The sequence below is a fragment of the Ochotona curzoniae genome, unplaced genomic scaffold (genome assembly GCF_017591425.1).
Source record: "Ochotona curzoniae isolate NIBS_2020 unplaced genomic scaffold, NIBS_Ocur_1.0 scaffold_4701, whole genome shotgun sequence".
NCBI classification, from domain to species: Eukaryota; Metazoa; Chordata; class Mammalia; order Lagomorpha; family Ochotonidae; genus Ochotona; species Ochotona curzoniae.
The window spans coordinates 78122093-78134783 of NW_024467122.1; the positions used below are offsets into that span (position 1 = coordinate 78122093).

General features: G+C 50.0%; 1 protein-coding gene across 5 annotated transcripts in view; it reads right to left on the bottom strand.

Moving 5' to 3' along the window:
* The window catches only part of SH3GL3 (SH3 domain containing GRB2 like 3, endophilin A3), a 107240-nt gene that overhangs the window by 19220 nt on the left and 75329 nt on the right, over positions 1–12691 (bottom strand). For 2 of the 5 annotated variants that reach the window (XM_040969049.1, XM_040969050.1), the window contains exons 1-5: positions 10267–10410; positions 7847–7980; positions 6827–6985; positions 1579–1682; positions 470–518 (exon numbers count right to left, since the gene is read on the bottom strand). In XM_040969049.1, coding sequence (XP_040824983.1) covers positions 470–518; positions 1579–1682; positions 6827–6985; positions 7847–7980; positions 10267–10390 — 570 coding nt within the window. In that variant the 5' untranslated portion in view covers positions 10391–10410. Of the gene's footprint in view, positions 1–408; positions 519–1578; positions 1683–6826; positions 6986–7846; positions 7981–10266; positions 10437–12598; positions 12672–12691 lie in introns of those variants that run through there. The other 3 variants (XM_040969047.1, XM_040969048.1, XM_040969051.1) reach the window with 3 other exon arrangements.

The window sequence follows — 12691 nt, forward strand, 5'->3', positions numbered from 1 at the left end:
AAACAACGTGGAAATCTTGGTTCTGAGGCCAAGGACTGATGGCCACATTTGACGTCATTGCGTGAAGGGATGGAATGTGTCCTGGGGCTGGCTTTCCAAGTTTGATATACCAGGGAACTTCAAAAAGAGTGTGGAAAGGTACGTTTCTAGGGACACATTTAAAAAAAAAAAACTGGAATTTGTGCATATTTATTGTCATGCACATTTTCCATGAACATTTTGATGATTCTTGCCAAAGTAAACGACAGCAGGAAATAGGAGGAAGGGGCGTTGTTGGAGTCAGAAGGGATTCACAAAGCAGCCAAAGAAAGACATTCCGGGTCTGGGTATAGTCCCACTGAAAGATCCAGGCCCAAGCACTAACTAAACATTTCACAGACACAGGTACACGTGCAAGGATCAACCTACCAGAAGTCTTGGCCATCGACGTGGTAGAAACTCCGTTGAGCTCACTTGAGCTCCTTTTCACAGGCCGGGGCCGGTACTCCCGTCGGGGGATGCTGGACGCAGCAGATATTCTGTAACACATATTGTAAAATGAGCAAGGCACCTGTTGGAGAAACTCACCATCACGACACTACCCCGTGATGAGCATCCCAACTCAGGTGCAGGGGTGGGCCTGAAGGTGCTGGCTTCCACACACAGATTCTTGGGCAGCTCACAGTGACACAGGGAACAGCCTGGATGGAGCCTGCCCACAATTCAGCTTCTAAACAGAACTCATTTCAGTAGGATGAGTTCTCCAGGCATCCGCAAGCTGCTGGGATGGGCAGCAAGAACTGAGACATAGAGGACACCCCACACTGCAGTGCCTTCAAACATGCTACACGCGAGAGCCTGAACAAGCAGCTGTCTACAGAAAGGGATGCTGCCCGGGCATGAAAACAACCTCAGTCTCCTCTCTATAATTATGGCCTCAATTTCAGCGCCATTGCTTTCAGAAGTCTTCTGTGATCAAATCTGATCCCCAAAATTAGGCCTTGCATTTTAGCTGCATATTTTCACCACCAGGGTTGATGTGCATGCCACACATGATATTTCTAATTTTCAGAAAAACTCAGGAACCGACTATCCTTCATGCTGTCAGGAAGTTGGCGATCATTTCTCTAATCGTTGGCAAGGTGCTTTGGACTCTGCCATGGTTACTCAGAGTCAATATTAAGAAAACAGCCTGATAATTTCATTCTTTTAAAACAGGCATTTATGTATTTCCTGAGCATCATCTCAACTCTTCTCCCTTCACCCCTAGATACATCATTGCCACCCCCAGCTGTCCGTGGGGGCCTAGACCCTCATTCCGTCCCCAGGGAGCTGGGTCAGGCCACACGAAGAGGGCTTTAGTATAAAGCAAACACGGAAAAACTGCCAATGACTCCCTTTTCTCAGGGATGTCCCTTGGGCTAAAACCCTGCCTCTGTTCTCTCCATCCCATCCCATACCCCCCATGAAAGGCAGCTTACAAAACCTCGAATCAGAGGAGAGGGGCGGTCTGGCGAAGGTGGAGATGGGAGACAGAGGGCAGAGAGGCCGGTGAGGACTCCGCAGCCTGTGGTGTGGGGGAAGCTCAGGGGTCTTTACCGGATCTGTAGCTTGGTGTGCAGTTCCTGCAGGATCTCCGTGGACTGTTTGTGATAGTCTAATGCTGCCTCGACAAACACGGCCAGCTGGTTGACCTGCTCTACCTGCAGCACAAGTGGAAAATTACTCCATGGAGGCTTGGGAGTTTATGTAGTGTCCAGGGAGGGGGAGCCCAGCCACAAAGACCCAGTGTTGCTGGGAACCTTAGCATCTGTGCCTCGGTTCTGGTCCATTTCATTTCATTGCATCTCAGCGGCCTGCCTAAGCATCTCACAGCCCAGGAGGCTAATAGGATGGAGCTGTGGATACTGGAAAAGAAACCAGTTCTGGGGTGTGTGTGTGTGTGTGTGTGTGTGTGTGTGAGATTATGCATTTGATGTTAACGCAATAAAACTCCCATTGTTTCAATTAGACGATATTCCTGGGAGGTTTTATGCCAGAGAAGCTTATCTACCTGCAGACAGACAGATAAAGCTTTTCTGATGACAAGTGCCATCAACATTTAGGAAATGAGCCGCTTACCATATGAGCAGTCTCCACAGACATTTTTCAGCTAAGCCAAATCAAGGAATGCGTGAACTTGTTCTCAAGTAAGACCCCAGGGGTGGGGAGGGGTCGGGGGGCGGGAGACGAGTGCAAAAGAACACACACACCAGCTGCTCTGTCTCCCCCAGACACACAGCCTAAATGAATGACCTTGGAAGACACTGGCATTTCTCTTTCCCACGAATCGAGACGTTCACAAAACTAGTGCCCAATGTACACCAGAAGTTAAAAAATCAAACACAAAGACAAATCCCACATACACACAGCAGACCTGGGACTGCATCCGCTGAGAAAACGCAATCTCCTGAGAGGCAAGAGGTGGAGGGTGAGGGGAGAGACAGAGTGGTTTTCGTCCCTCCCTGAATGTCCCAGGAATTGCTACAGGAAATAAGCATTCATTACGCTTATTTTGGGGAACCCCAGAGTGTTAAAGGGGTACCCCCTCAGCCACCGCCAGGATGGATCCTATGCACTCCCGGGTTTGGACCAAGCCATGTCACTGTCCCTCATCCCAGATGTTCTCTCAAGCCTCAGCCTTGTCTTCATTGCCTATCCAGCTTGGGGACCAAAGTTGGCCAACTTCATCCAAAGATCTCCCCAAGGCAGAACCAATCACAGACCTGCTGCCTTCCAGAATGTAAGCTATTCTCACGTGTTGTTGCCTGCTCTTTAACTGCCCTCACCCACACACTCTACGTTAAACAGGAGCTCAGGAGGCCTAGGGGACAAACATGGCATTGCCACCAGTTCCGAAGCTGTGGTCAACAACTGATTGGGAAAATCCCATCGCACCTGCTCTCCTCTGTGGCTGCAAAAAGCCTTACATTTCCAAAAACCCAACAAACCAAACAAAGACAGTCTGGCCCCAGAAAAACCCCGAGGATTTCTTTAGTCTCGCCCCTTTGGCGGTCACACACGCTTTTAAATAGATCCAGCGTCATGGCTCAGCAAGAGCACGTTTCAGTTCACTATGGAAAGACCTCCTGCTTGCTACAATGCTACCCGCAGCACACCTCTGTCTTTAGTCACATCAGTTCATCCTGCATTGGGACCAACGCTGAAACGTCTTCAGTGTTCTATAATCTGCAAAGGAGCAGTGACAGGGAGCGGTGTGACCCTGTCTCCAAAGGCATGGAGGGTAAGGGGTGGAATCTGTTCTCTCTGATGTGGCAAGAATTCTAGACTGTGCAATCTAAAAGGATGCCCAGGGAAGCCACCGGTCTACAAGATAGCAAAGGCATGGACATGGATTTTCCCCTCCAGGAGAAAGACAGCCCCATTAAAAACTTAATTTTAGTGGACTCTATCTTCAGATTGCAAAGATAATGAAGTCATGTCACTCAAAGTCACATTGGGGTCATGTGTCATAGCAGCCACAGGGCTGCCCGAGTCCATTTTCAGACCAAGCACAATCTCCCAGATGGGATTAGTGCTGTTTACTGGGGATGGAAGCTGTTGCCTGGAGACTCACTGGGACTCATTACTTACAGGGTTAAAGAGCCTATGGTGGCTGGGAATGGGTGGTCATGGCTGCCTCAAGTCTACACCATGGCTCCTCATTCTCTTCCCAGAAGGACATCGACACGGAGAGGGTGGGCCGGCATCATGGCACAGCAACTTCCAAGCTGGCATTCCTGTGCAGAATGTGTAATCATCTAACAGCCTGTGTCGCATCTATGTGCAGAGTTTTTCCTGTGCTACTGCATGCCAGTTACCAGCCTAGAAGGCTGCTGGTGGTATATCAACCTTGGAGACGCAGGCAAAGCTCACACACCCATAGCATCTGCCTCGGTTCTGGTCCATTTCATTTCATTGCATCTCAGCGGCCTGCCTAAGCATCTCACAGCCCAGGAGGCTAATAGGATGGAGCTGTGGATACTGGAAAAGAAACCAGTTCTGGGGTGTGGGTGTGTGTGTGTGTGGATCAAGGCACTGGAAGTTCCTTGGAGCTGTGCAAAACTCCAGCACTTAGGGTGGGGCCAAAGTCACTGACCTGGTCTTGCAGATCCATCGCAAAGGACCTGGGTGATTCCCAAAGGCCTGCACAGTTCAGAAAATGCCAACTCTCGGTGAGGGGACATGGGTAGCTGAAGAAGGAACAGGGCTGTGATGCCTCCCCCAATACCCTTTACCAGGCAACTGATTAGCAGATAGATGAGCGGGCAGAGGGAGGCACGCTCAGGACCCCAGGGCAGGGAGAGACCTGGGATGTGAGTCTCAGGTCTGATGTGGGGGGAGCCCTGTCCAGAAGCCCAAGATGTGCAGTGAGTGAGGACTGGGGAAGTCACATCCTTGCAAGGAGACAGGTTCCTCTCCTCAGCGATGGAAATCATTGCATCATGGATCTAGGTTGTGAGGCTCCATGTCATCTCCTGCTCCACCACATCAGAGACCTCTAGTCTTCTTGAGTTTTTCGGAGAAGCCAGGGGATAACATCTCATCAACTGTGCAGCCCGTTGGTCCAAGGGAGCCAGAATCTCCGTCAGAATGTCTGAGACAGGCTGACAAGGCCAGGAAATGAACAGCATGGGCCCTAATCCCTTCCATTTTTTTTTTTTAAAAAAGATTTTACTTGAAAGGCAGGGTTACAGAAAGAAAAAGGGAGAGAGACACACACACACACAGAGGGAAATCCTCCATCCACCTCAGGTCAGTGTTGGGTCCTTCCAAACACAGAGCCAGGAGCTTCTTCTAGTACTGTGGGATGCCTCCTGTCCCACACATCCCAGTGACATGCCAACCCTGATAACAACAGTGCCTAGTAGAGCTCAGTTATCCAGTAAACGTGGTAAACTGCTAGGTCCAAGAGACTTATCTTTCCTGGGATCCCAGAAGCATTCCCAAGAGTCTTATGATAAAGAAACCCTGTGTGACTCTGGGTCCTCAACCTTCATATCATGGAGACATCCAACACTACACATACAGTAACGACCCATGGAACAATTTCCGGAAAATGCTACTCTTGGCCAACAGGAGTAACTCAAGAACCTGGCCACTCATCAGTCAACAAGTGTTGGGAACCCCTGGACGGAAGCAGGAGTTGGCGGGACCTCCCAGAGGCTGAGGGTTCTGGACCGAGAGAGTTGGTGACCCCTGCAGGTGCTTGGCCCCTCTGGATTTTAAAGGCAGTATCTCTGACATCTGCTGCTGTCCAAAGCATAACCTGGCTAGTGCCAAGGCACAAGATGCAGAAGGAAAGAGGATTAACAAGACCGTGGGTGATTCACCATGGTCAGAAAGTGGCAACGAGAGGTCAGAACCAGCCTGCTGACTCTCAGGTACTCTCACTTCTTGGTTAATCATGGCAGGCCCAGGGACCCCTTTCCAAAAGGAGGGCTGCCTCGGGGGCCTCTGGGGACCCAGCCGGTCCTGACCCGGCCTGGCAGAAAGCTCTCCATCTTGACCAGGCTCTCTGGGACCCCTAGAAAAATGTCCCAACTACTGCTTCCCAGCTTGCATCCCTGCCAATAGAACATGAAGCGACTGGTCCCAAGCAAGAAGTGATGTGATGGCCAAGGTTTGAATCCTGAGAAGAGAAGCACGGCAACAGTGCAGGCCCAGGGAGACCTCCACTCCCCCCCAGTCCTGATTTTACCAAAACAGATGGGGAAATAGATAGAACCATTACTTAGTAATGTAGCAGCCATCACCCTCATAACCCCTCTCCCCCTTCCCCCACCACAGGCAGAGAAGTGATCTATCTCACGGTGTAACTAGGGGTGGGGGTGGGCTGGCACCCACTTGATGCTTACTATCAGGGCATACAACCAACAGTAGGATCTGGCTCTGGGCTCTTCCAGAGAGTAGCTAAGTCATCACATGTACATCTGGCATTTGATCTTTCCCCATCACTCTCACTGTGGGTGGCCCAAGGTCTTGGCCTGGGAAAGCCGACTGGACATCGATAGTTTGGGCCCACACTTGCCCTTTCCTCCCAGTGTGATCTTGTAGAAGCCGTTCAGAGGATACACAGAGGCCCTTGCTGGCTTCCCCACTGGCTGGAGGGCTTACTAAACGGGTCCAAAGCCAAAGCAGGGCCAGGCTGCCGTGGAACCCTCCCCAGGCACGTGGGCAGTCAAAAGTACCTTCTGTTTTGAAGGTAAACTGTCTAAGGGCTCCATACACAACTGGGGCAGGTGTGGCAGCCCCAGCCCTGGGACATGTCAAAAATGGTGCAAAGGACCTTGATGGTGCTGGGGGATGTGTCCCCCAGGTCTTTGCAGCTCCCCGAGGCCACAATCCGCCCTCAGGGCTCATGCTGACATGCTGAGCCCCACCCGCCCTCAACCCCAGAACTGAGCAACGAGGGGAAGCTCAGAGGGCTGCTCCCCTGCCAACTTCCTGCCCCATCCCTAGGCTTAGCAAAACTGTCCATCACCCCGGGACCTGGGCTTCACTGTAGTCCCTGCAAAACTCTGACCACCCAACCTAAAGTCTCCAGACAACCACTCCCCGCACCCCAGGAGACCCTGACCCACTGTGGAACCATCCCAACACGAACGGGGGGCTTCCCAAGATCTCGGCTCTTGAGTGGGAACTTGCTAGATGACCAAAGCCACCCACCTCTGGAGTCAGGAGATAATGGTTCCAGAAAATTCTAGAAGCATTTCCTGCCAGGCCTGGCCTCAGATGGTCTTTGCACACACAAGGACTGCTGTTAGTGACCTGCCTTAAGGTTCTCCCGCCTGCCTCGGATACTCACGTCGTTTTCTAAAAAGTTGAACATGCTTCTTTCAGCCAGCTCCTTGGACTCCTCAAATTTCTCCACCGCCTGTCTGACTTCTTCATCGGGTATCTTCCCCACTCGCTTCTTCTTATAATCATAATCCAGGCGGCGGCCTTCGAGTTTTTTCAGGTGGTGCTGGAAAGAACGAAAAAATAGACAAGGGGGTCCCCGGGATAAGTGTCAGGTTCAGAAGACAGCAATGAAGATTCTCGATTACTCCTACAAAGGTTGCCCTTTTGGCTTTTCTCGGCTTAGCTTCCAGAAGGCAGGGACCCGTGTTGCCCTTCCTGCCGTGTGTGTGGCTCTCCAGCTGCCCAGGGGACTCCCCGCCCTGGGAAGTGAAGGAGTGCACAGATAGACGGATGGGTGACAGAATGAACGGTTATGCAGAGCACAGGATCATGGTTGGTCCAACATCCTATCCACATAGTGTTTAGGCAAAGTCACTGTACGCAGAGTAGGAGATTCTGAGTAACATCACGTTAGATGCCCTGCCCTGCATCATAGCACGCAAGCTTGAGTCCCGGCTCCGGCTCCTGACTCCATCTTCCGGCGGCTGCAGACTCCAGGAGGCTGTGTTGGTGACGCAAGTAGTTGTATTCCTGCCACTGTGTATTCTTCTAAGCCACTGCCTCCAAGACAAGTATCCTATATGGGCACTGATTTAGTGTTCCGGTTGTTGTTCCTACAATTGAGCACCCTGCAGATGCACCTGCTAATGCACTAGGTGCTTGGGTGCCTGCACCCACACGGGAGGCCCAGATGGAACTACAAGATGCTGGCTTCTACCTGGCTCAGACCAGGATGTCCCCACCCCCACAGCCCACTGCCACAGCTCACGGAGTGAACCACTCCCACAGCTGGCTCCCAGCTGACCCAGACAAAGCCTAACCCTGTTATTTGGCACAAGGAAGTGATGCTTTTCATGCAGTGCCGGTAGTACTGCCTTACGTCAGTTTAAATGCATGTATTCTATTTGCTGCCACGAGGACTTACTCCAATCTCTTTCAGATCTTTATCTTGCAGCAACTGAAGCGGGTCGATGAAAGTCTGCTTGACGTTAATATCCAGGGAATCCTTCACCTCCGCCATGAGCTTCATGGATTCCCCAACTTCTATCAGCGCATTGCCTAGGAGAAAGGAAACACAAATTACAAGAGGATGTTTCAGAAGAGGCCATGTTGTCAAAGATGTTTATTGGACGCTAGCCCTAAAGCCAACGGATGCTGGAGCGAGAAGGCCCATTCTCTGAGACCTTTGATTCCTGACCCAGAACTAAAAAAAGAAGTCTTTTTGTTTTCTACATTTCCCCTCTACACTTTGAGCCACCTGCAGAAATACAGCACAGACAGGAGCACTTACCACGCTGACCACTAGGTGGCGAGAACGCTCCTGAGTATTAACCAATAAACATGACAACAGAACCAAAGGTCACGGGGGTGGGCTGGGGGATTCTGGGGGCCAACCTCTCTAGGCATCCTGCCGGAGGTCCCAGAAATCGTCCTGCAGGGTCTGCAAGTTTTTAAAAAACGGTGTTTTGCTAACAATAATTCGGTTACAAAACAGTTACTACAATGGTGATATTGCTATGGTCATGAATTGCCTGTCTGAAAATTTGTTGCTGACCTACAAGAAAATAGAATATTTGGCTTAAATATATATATATATTATATATATAAGCTTTCAAAAAATATTCCCCTCCCCCCAGCTTCCCAGAATAACTAGTGTAGCCAAATATTAATTTCCCAATTTCTATATCCTGCCTTGGTACCAGGACCTAAATATCAAACATGCCTTATTTTCCTGGAACTTTTCATGTTGTCATATTTAATTCACTCCCACTTTATTAAGGCATTATCAATGAAGATTTCATGACTGTTCTTTTCTTCAATAAAAAGGATTCCAAAGGGACGAGTTTCACGGGCACCTATGTCCAGGAGATGTTTGCCGTGAAACCACTGGGGGCAGTCTGACTCCAGCGCACTTGGTGGAGCAGGTGTCGGCCTGTGGCTCCAGAGCAGAGGACCTGGGTGCAATGTCCACCTCGTAGCTCCCGACTCCAGTTCCCTGCTAACGCACAGCTGGGGAGCAGCGGTGACAGCCCCAGAACCTGCGCCCCTGCGCCCCTGCGCCCCACCTGGGAGCTCCTGACTGGGCCCCCAGGTGCAGGCTGTGGACCTGGCCCAGCCCTGGCTGCTGAGGGCATCTGGGGGATGAACCAGAGGATGAGAGCTTAGGTCCTTCCATCACATCCCCTCTCTGTCCATCTTGCTGATAATTGCAAGATAAATAATATAGTATAGTAGGTAATAGGAATGAAAAAGACTGCACATCCAAAACCAGAAGAAAACTCTCTCTATATATATAGAGAGAGTATAACAACATTATGTTATTACAACATCATGTTATTAAAGGTTAATTCTTTTAAAACCCCTTATTTTTATTGGAAAGGCAGATATACAAAGAGGAGAAGAGACAGAGAGGAAGATTTTCCATCCAATGATTCACTCCCCAAGTGAGCGCAACGGCCTGTGCTGTGCCAATCACAAGCTAGGAGCCAGAAACTTCCTCCAGGTCTCCCATGCGGGTGCAAGGTCCCAAGGCCTTGGGCCGTCCTCGACTGCTTTCCCAGGGCACAGGCAGGGAGCTGGATGGGAAACAGGGCTGCAGGGATTAAAAACCGGTGCCCATATGGGATCCTGGCCACTTGCAAGGTGAGGACTTTTAGCTGCTAGGCTACCATGCCGGGCCCAGGTTAATTTTTTATGGAATGATCATGATATAGTCAGTGAGAAACAATCACAGAAAGGCATAACAAGGCGACTCAAAGCAATCGTGGAAAATGGAGTCGAAGGATTATCTTGGTACAGAAAACCATGGCAACCCAAACAGGTGAGGGCTCATGGGGACGTGTAGACGGGAGAACTAGGCTGGCTTTCAGAAATCATGGGCCTCATGCAAATAAACACCTCCTTGCACTCCATCTCTTTTCCTTTCCTTTCTGAAGCCCCCTCGTTACACTACAAAAGAAAACAGGTGTAAAGCGGTAAAGCTCAATCAAGACCACACCACACACAGGCTCGCTGCTGGGCGTTCAGTGGAGACAGGATCCCACCTGGAGTGGGGCCCGTGTCTGTGCCAGCTCGCCTGTGTTCCTGATCCCCTTGCAATTGTAAACAAACAAAATGTGAGGGGGGAAAAAAACTGGAATGTAAAGGGAAGTTAGCTAGCTGCAGTCAGAAAAAGTCTTTGAGATACACACAATGTTTTCATAATTTTCATCCTTTCCAACCGACGCTATTGAAGATGTCTCCGTATCCATTATTTTGAGAAAAAAAAAAAAAAAACGGATAATAATGTTGCTTAATGTTAAGGCTGGCGCATCACCTGCCCCCAGCAGCAGGGGGAGCACTCACCGAAGGTGGAGTCGTCACCCAGCTCCTTGCCGTACTTGAGCATACAGTCGCCCAGCAGGCCCTCGGTCTGCGGGTAGCCGGTGGTCTTCACCTGCCCTCGGATCTTCGACACGGTGTTCAGCATCCCCAGCTTAGCTCTGTATGCTTGAAAACGTTGTCATTGGTAATTCCTTAAAGTCACAAGGTGCAGTGACAGGGTACAAAGCATTGAACAAACAGAGCTGCCAAAATGCAGGTCCCCTTGGACAAAATGCCAGAGACCTGAGTGAGAGTGTGCGTGCATGCGTGTGTGTGTGCGTCCCATTTAATCTGCTCACACGATCGTCAGGGTGGCACCACCCAGAAACCTTAGCACCTGTAACTGAAGCCGGATCTGAGCAGCCCAGGGCTGCTCACAGAATGAGCCTCACCTGACATCATCTTAGCTCCTCCAGGGGCAAAGATTCTGTCTCCTTTATTCATTACACACTAATTCCTAATGCATTCCAGACAAAAGCTTCCTAAACTTTAAGCCCATGCAAATAACCCAAAGATCTTGTAAAAACATACAGTCAAATTCTGCCAGTCTTGGAGGAGCCTTATATTAATCTCTCTCTCTCTCTTTCGCGCGTGCGCGTGCACACACACACACACACACACACACTCCTTCCCCTCTCCCACTATCTGAGAGAATATGAGTGAGGGCCTTTCAACTGCCTGGAGGCTGCCACATTTCCCATACTCTCGTGTGGGGACCATCACTGTAGGCCATCACCTCCAAAGCCCCATGCAAACGTCAGATCTTTAGCACAAGGTCAATGTTTGACTCAGAGGGTGCCAGCATTCCCTGGAAGCTTCCACTATAGAGAACACACCTGCCAACTTTGCATTGACTAAGAGGTTGGGCATTTGGCTTGGCCACAAGGCACCGCCTGGGTTACCAGCATCCCACATAAGAGTGCCTGCATTGATGTAGTAACTGCCCGGACCCCAGCTTCCCATCCTGGGAGGCCCTCTTGGGACGCCTGCATGGAGTCTGGCTCCCTGGTTTAGCTTGGTCAGGCTGCAACTGTTGCGCTCATTTGCTCTCTCTTTTTCTGCTTTTCAAATAATTGCTTTTTTCACACATTTCTTGACTGGTAAAGTGCTATGAGGAACGTGTGCGGTGCCTCTCAACCAGCGATGGAGCCAAGGAGACACAACATTAGGGCTGCTAAAGCAAGACCATGCGCTAAAAGCGCCTTGTACCCAGCCCTCAGGATCTCTGAAGATACTTCCAAAGTTTATGGCAATAAAGTGTAAAAAAAAAAAAACCAACAACTTTATTTTGGTGCAAAACAATTTTAAATCCATGAATGCCACATAAACTGCATACTGTTAAAAAAAAAAAACTGCATGCATTTCAATTTTTGCCCGGAATTAATTTCTCCTTTCCTCGTGGAATTAAAGTATTCCCCAACGTATCCCGCAGTGTTCTCCTTCCTGGGTGTTCAGAGGGCTGGGGTCTGAGCTGCATCTCACAGCCAAGGCTGCAGCAGTAACTGCACTAGAACACTGTATCCTGAGACTCGAGGCTCGTGCGCCCTCTGGCGGTCTCTATGATGGACCACCCGAGAACCCCTCATCAATGAAACTGGCTCCTGAACCCTTCTCCTTCACATTTCCTTGGCATGGCAGCCACCAAGTCAACGCCCCTTTGCATTAACGTATGTCTCTAAAATGGACAGTATTTATTTTTCTCAGGAGGAAATAACCAAGTAGAAGAACATTTACAAAAGTGTGGAGTAACAGGGGGCTGGTGTCGCGACAGAGCAAGTAAAGCTGACACCGGAATGCTGGCATCCCACAGGAACACCGGTTTGGTCCTGACAGCTCCCGACTCCCTGTTCATGCATTTGGGAAGCAGCAGAGGATGGCCCCAGTGCTTGGGTTCCTTCCACACATGTAAGAGACTCGCATGAAGCTCCTGGCTCCTAGTTTCAACCTGGTCCAGCCCTGATCATTACAGTCTTTTTGCGAGTGAACCAGCAGATTCTCTCTCTCTCTCCCAACTCTCTCAAATAAATACCAGATGGAAAGCTTCTCCCTTGTCTCTGCCTTTTTCAACTAACAGGAAAACTTAACAGAACTGATGGCAACTCAGCCCAGAACTGCACCCAAACGATGGGTGGCAACAGAAGTGCCTGTCTGCTTCGCACCCACAGAGTGCACCTGCCATGGCCCTGGCAGCCTCAGTCCTTAACACCATCATGCGCCATACAGAGGCCCCTTCAACCCAATGCCAAGGCAGTGCGGGCTCCTACAGTCAGGGAGAGTCAACAGATAACAGAAAACTTCCATTTTCTAACTTTACCTGGATTTGGCTGAAGATATTCGGTGGCTTTGGAAAGAATTTCCGTGACAGCCTTATTGGTTACGTCTATTTTCTTAAAAACAAAACAGACAC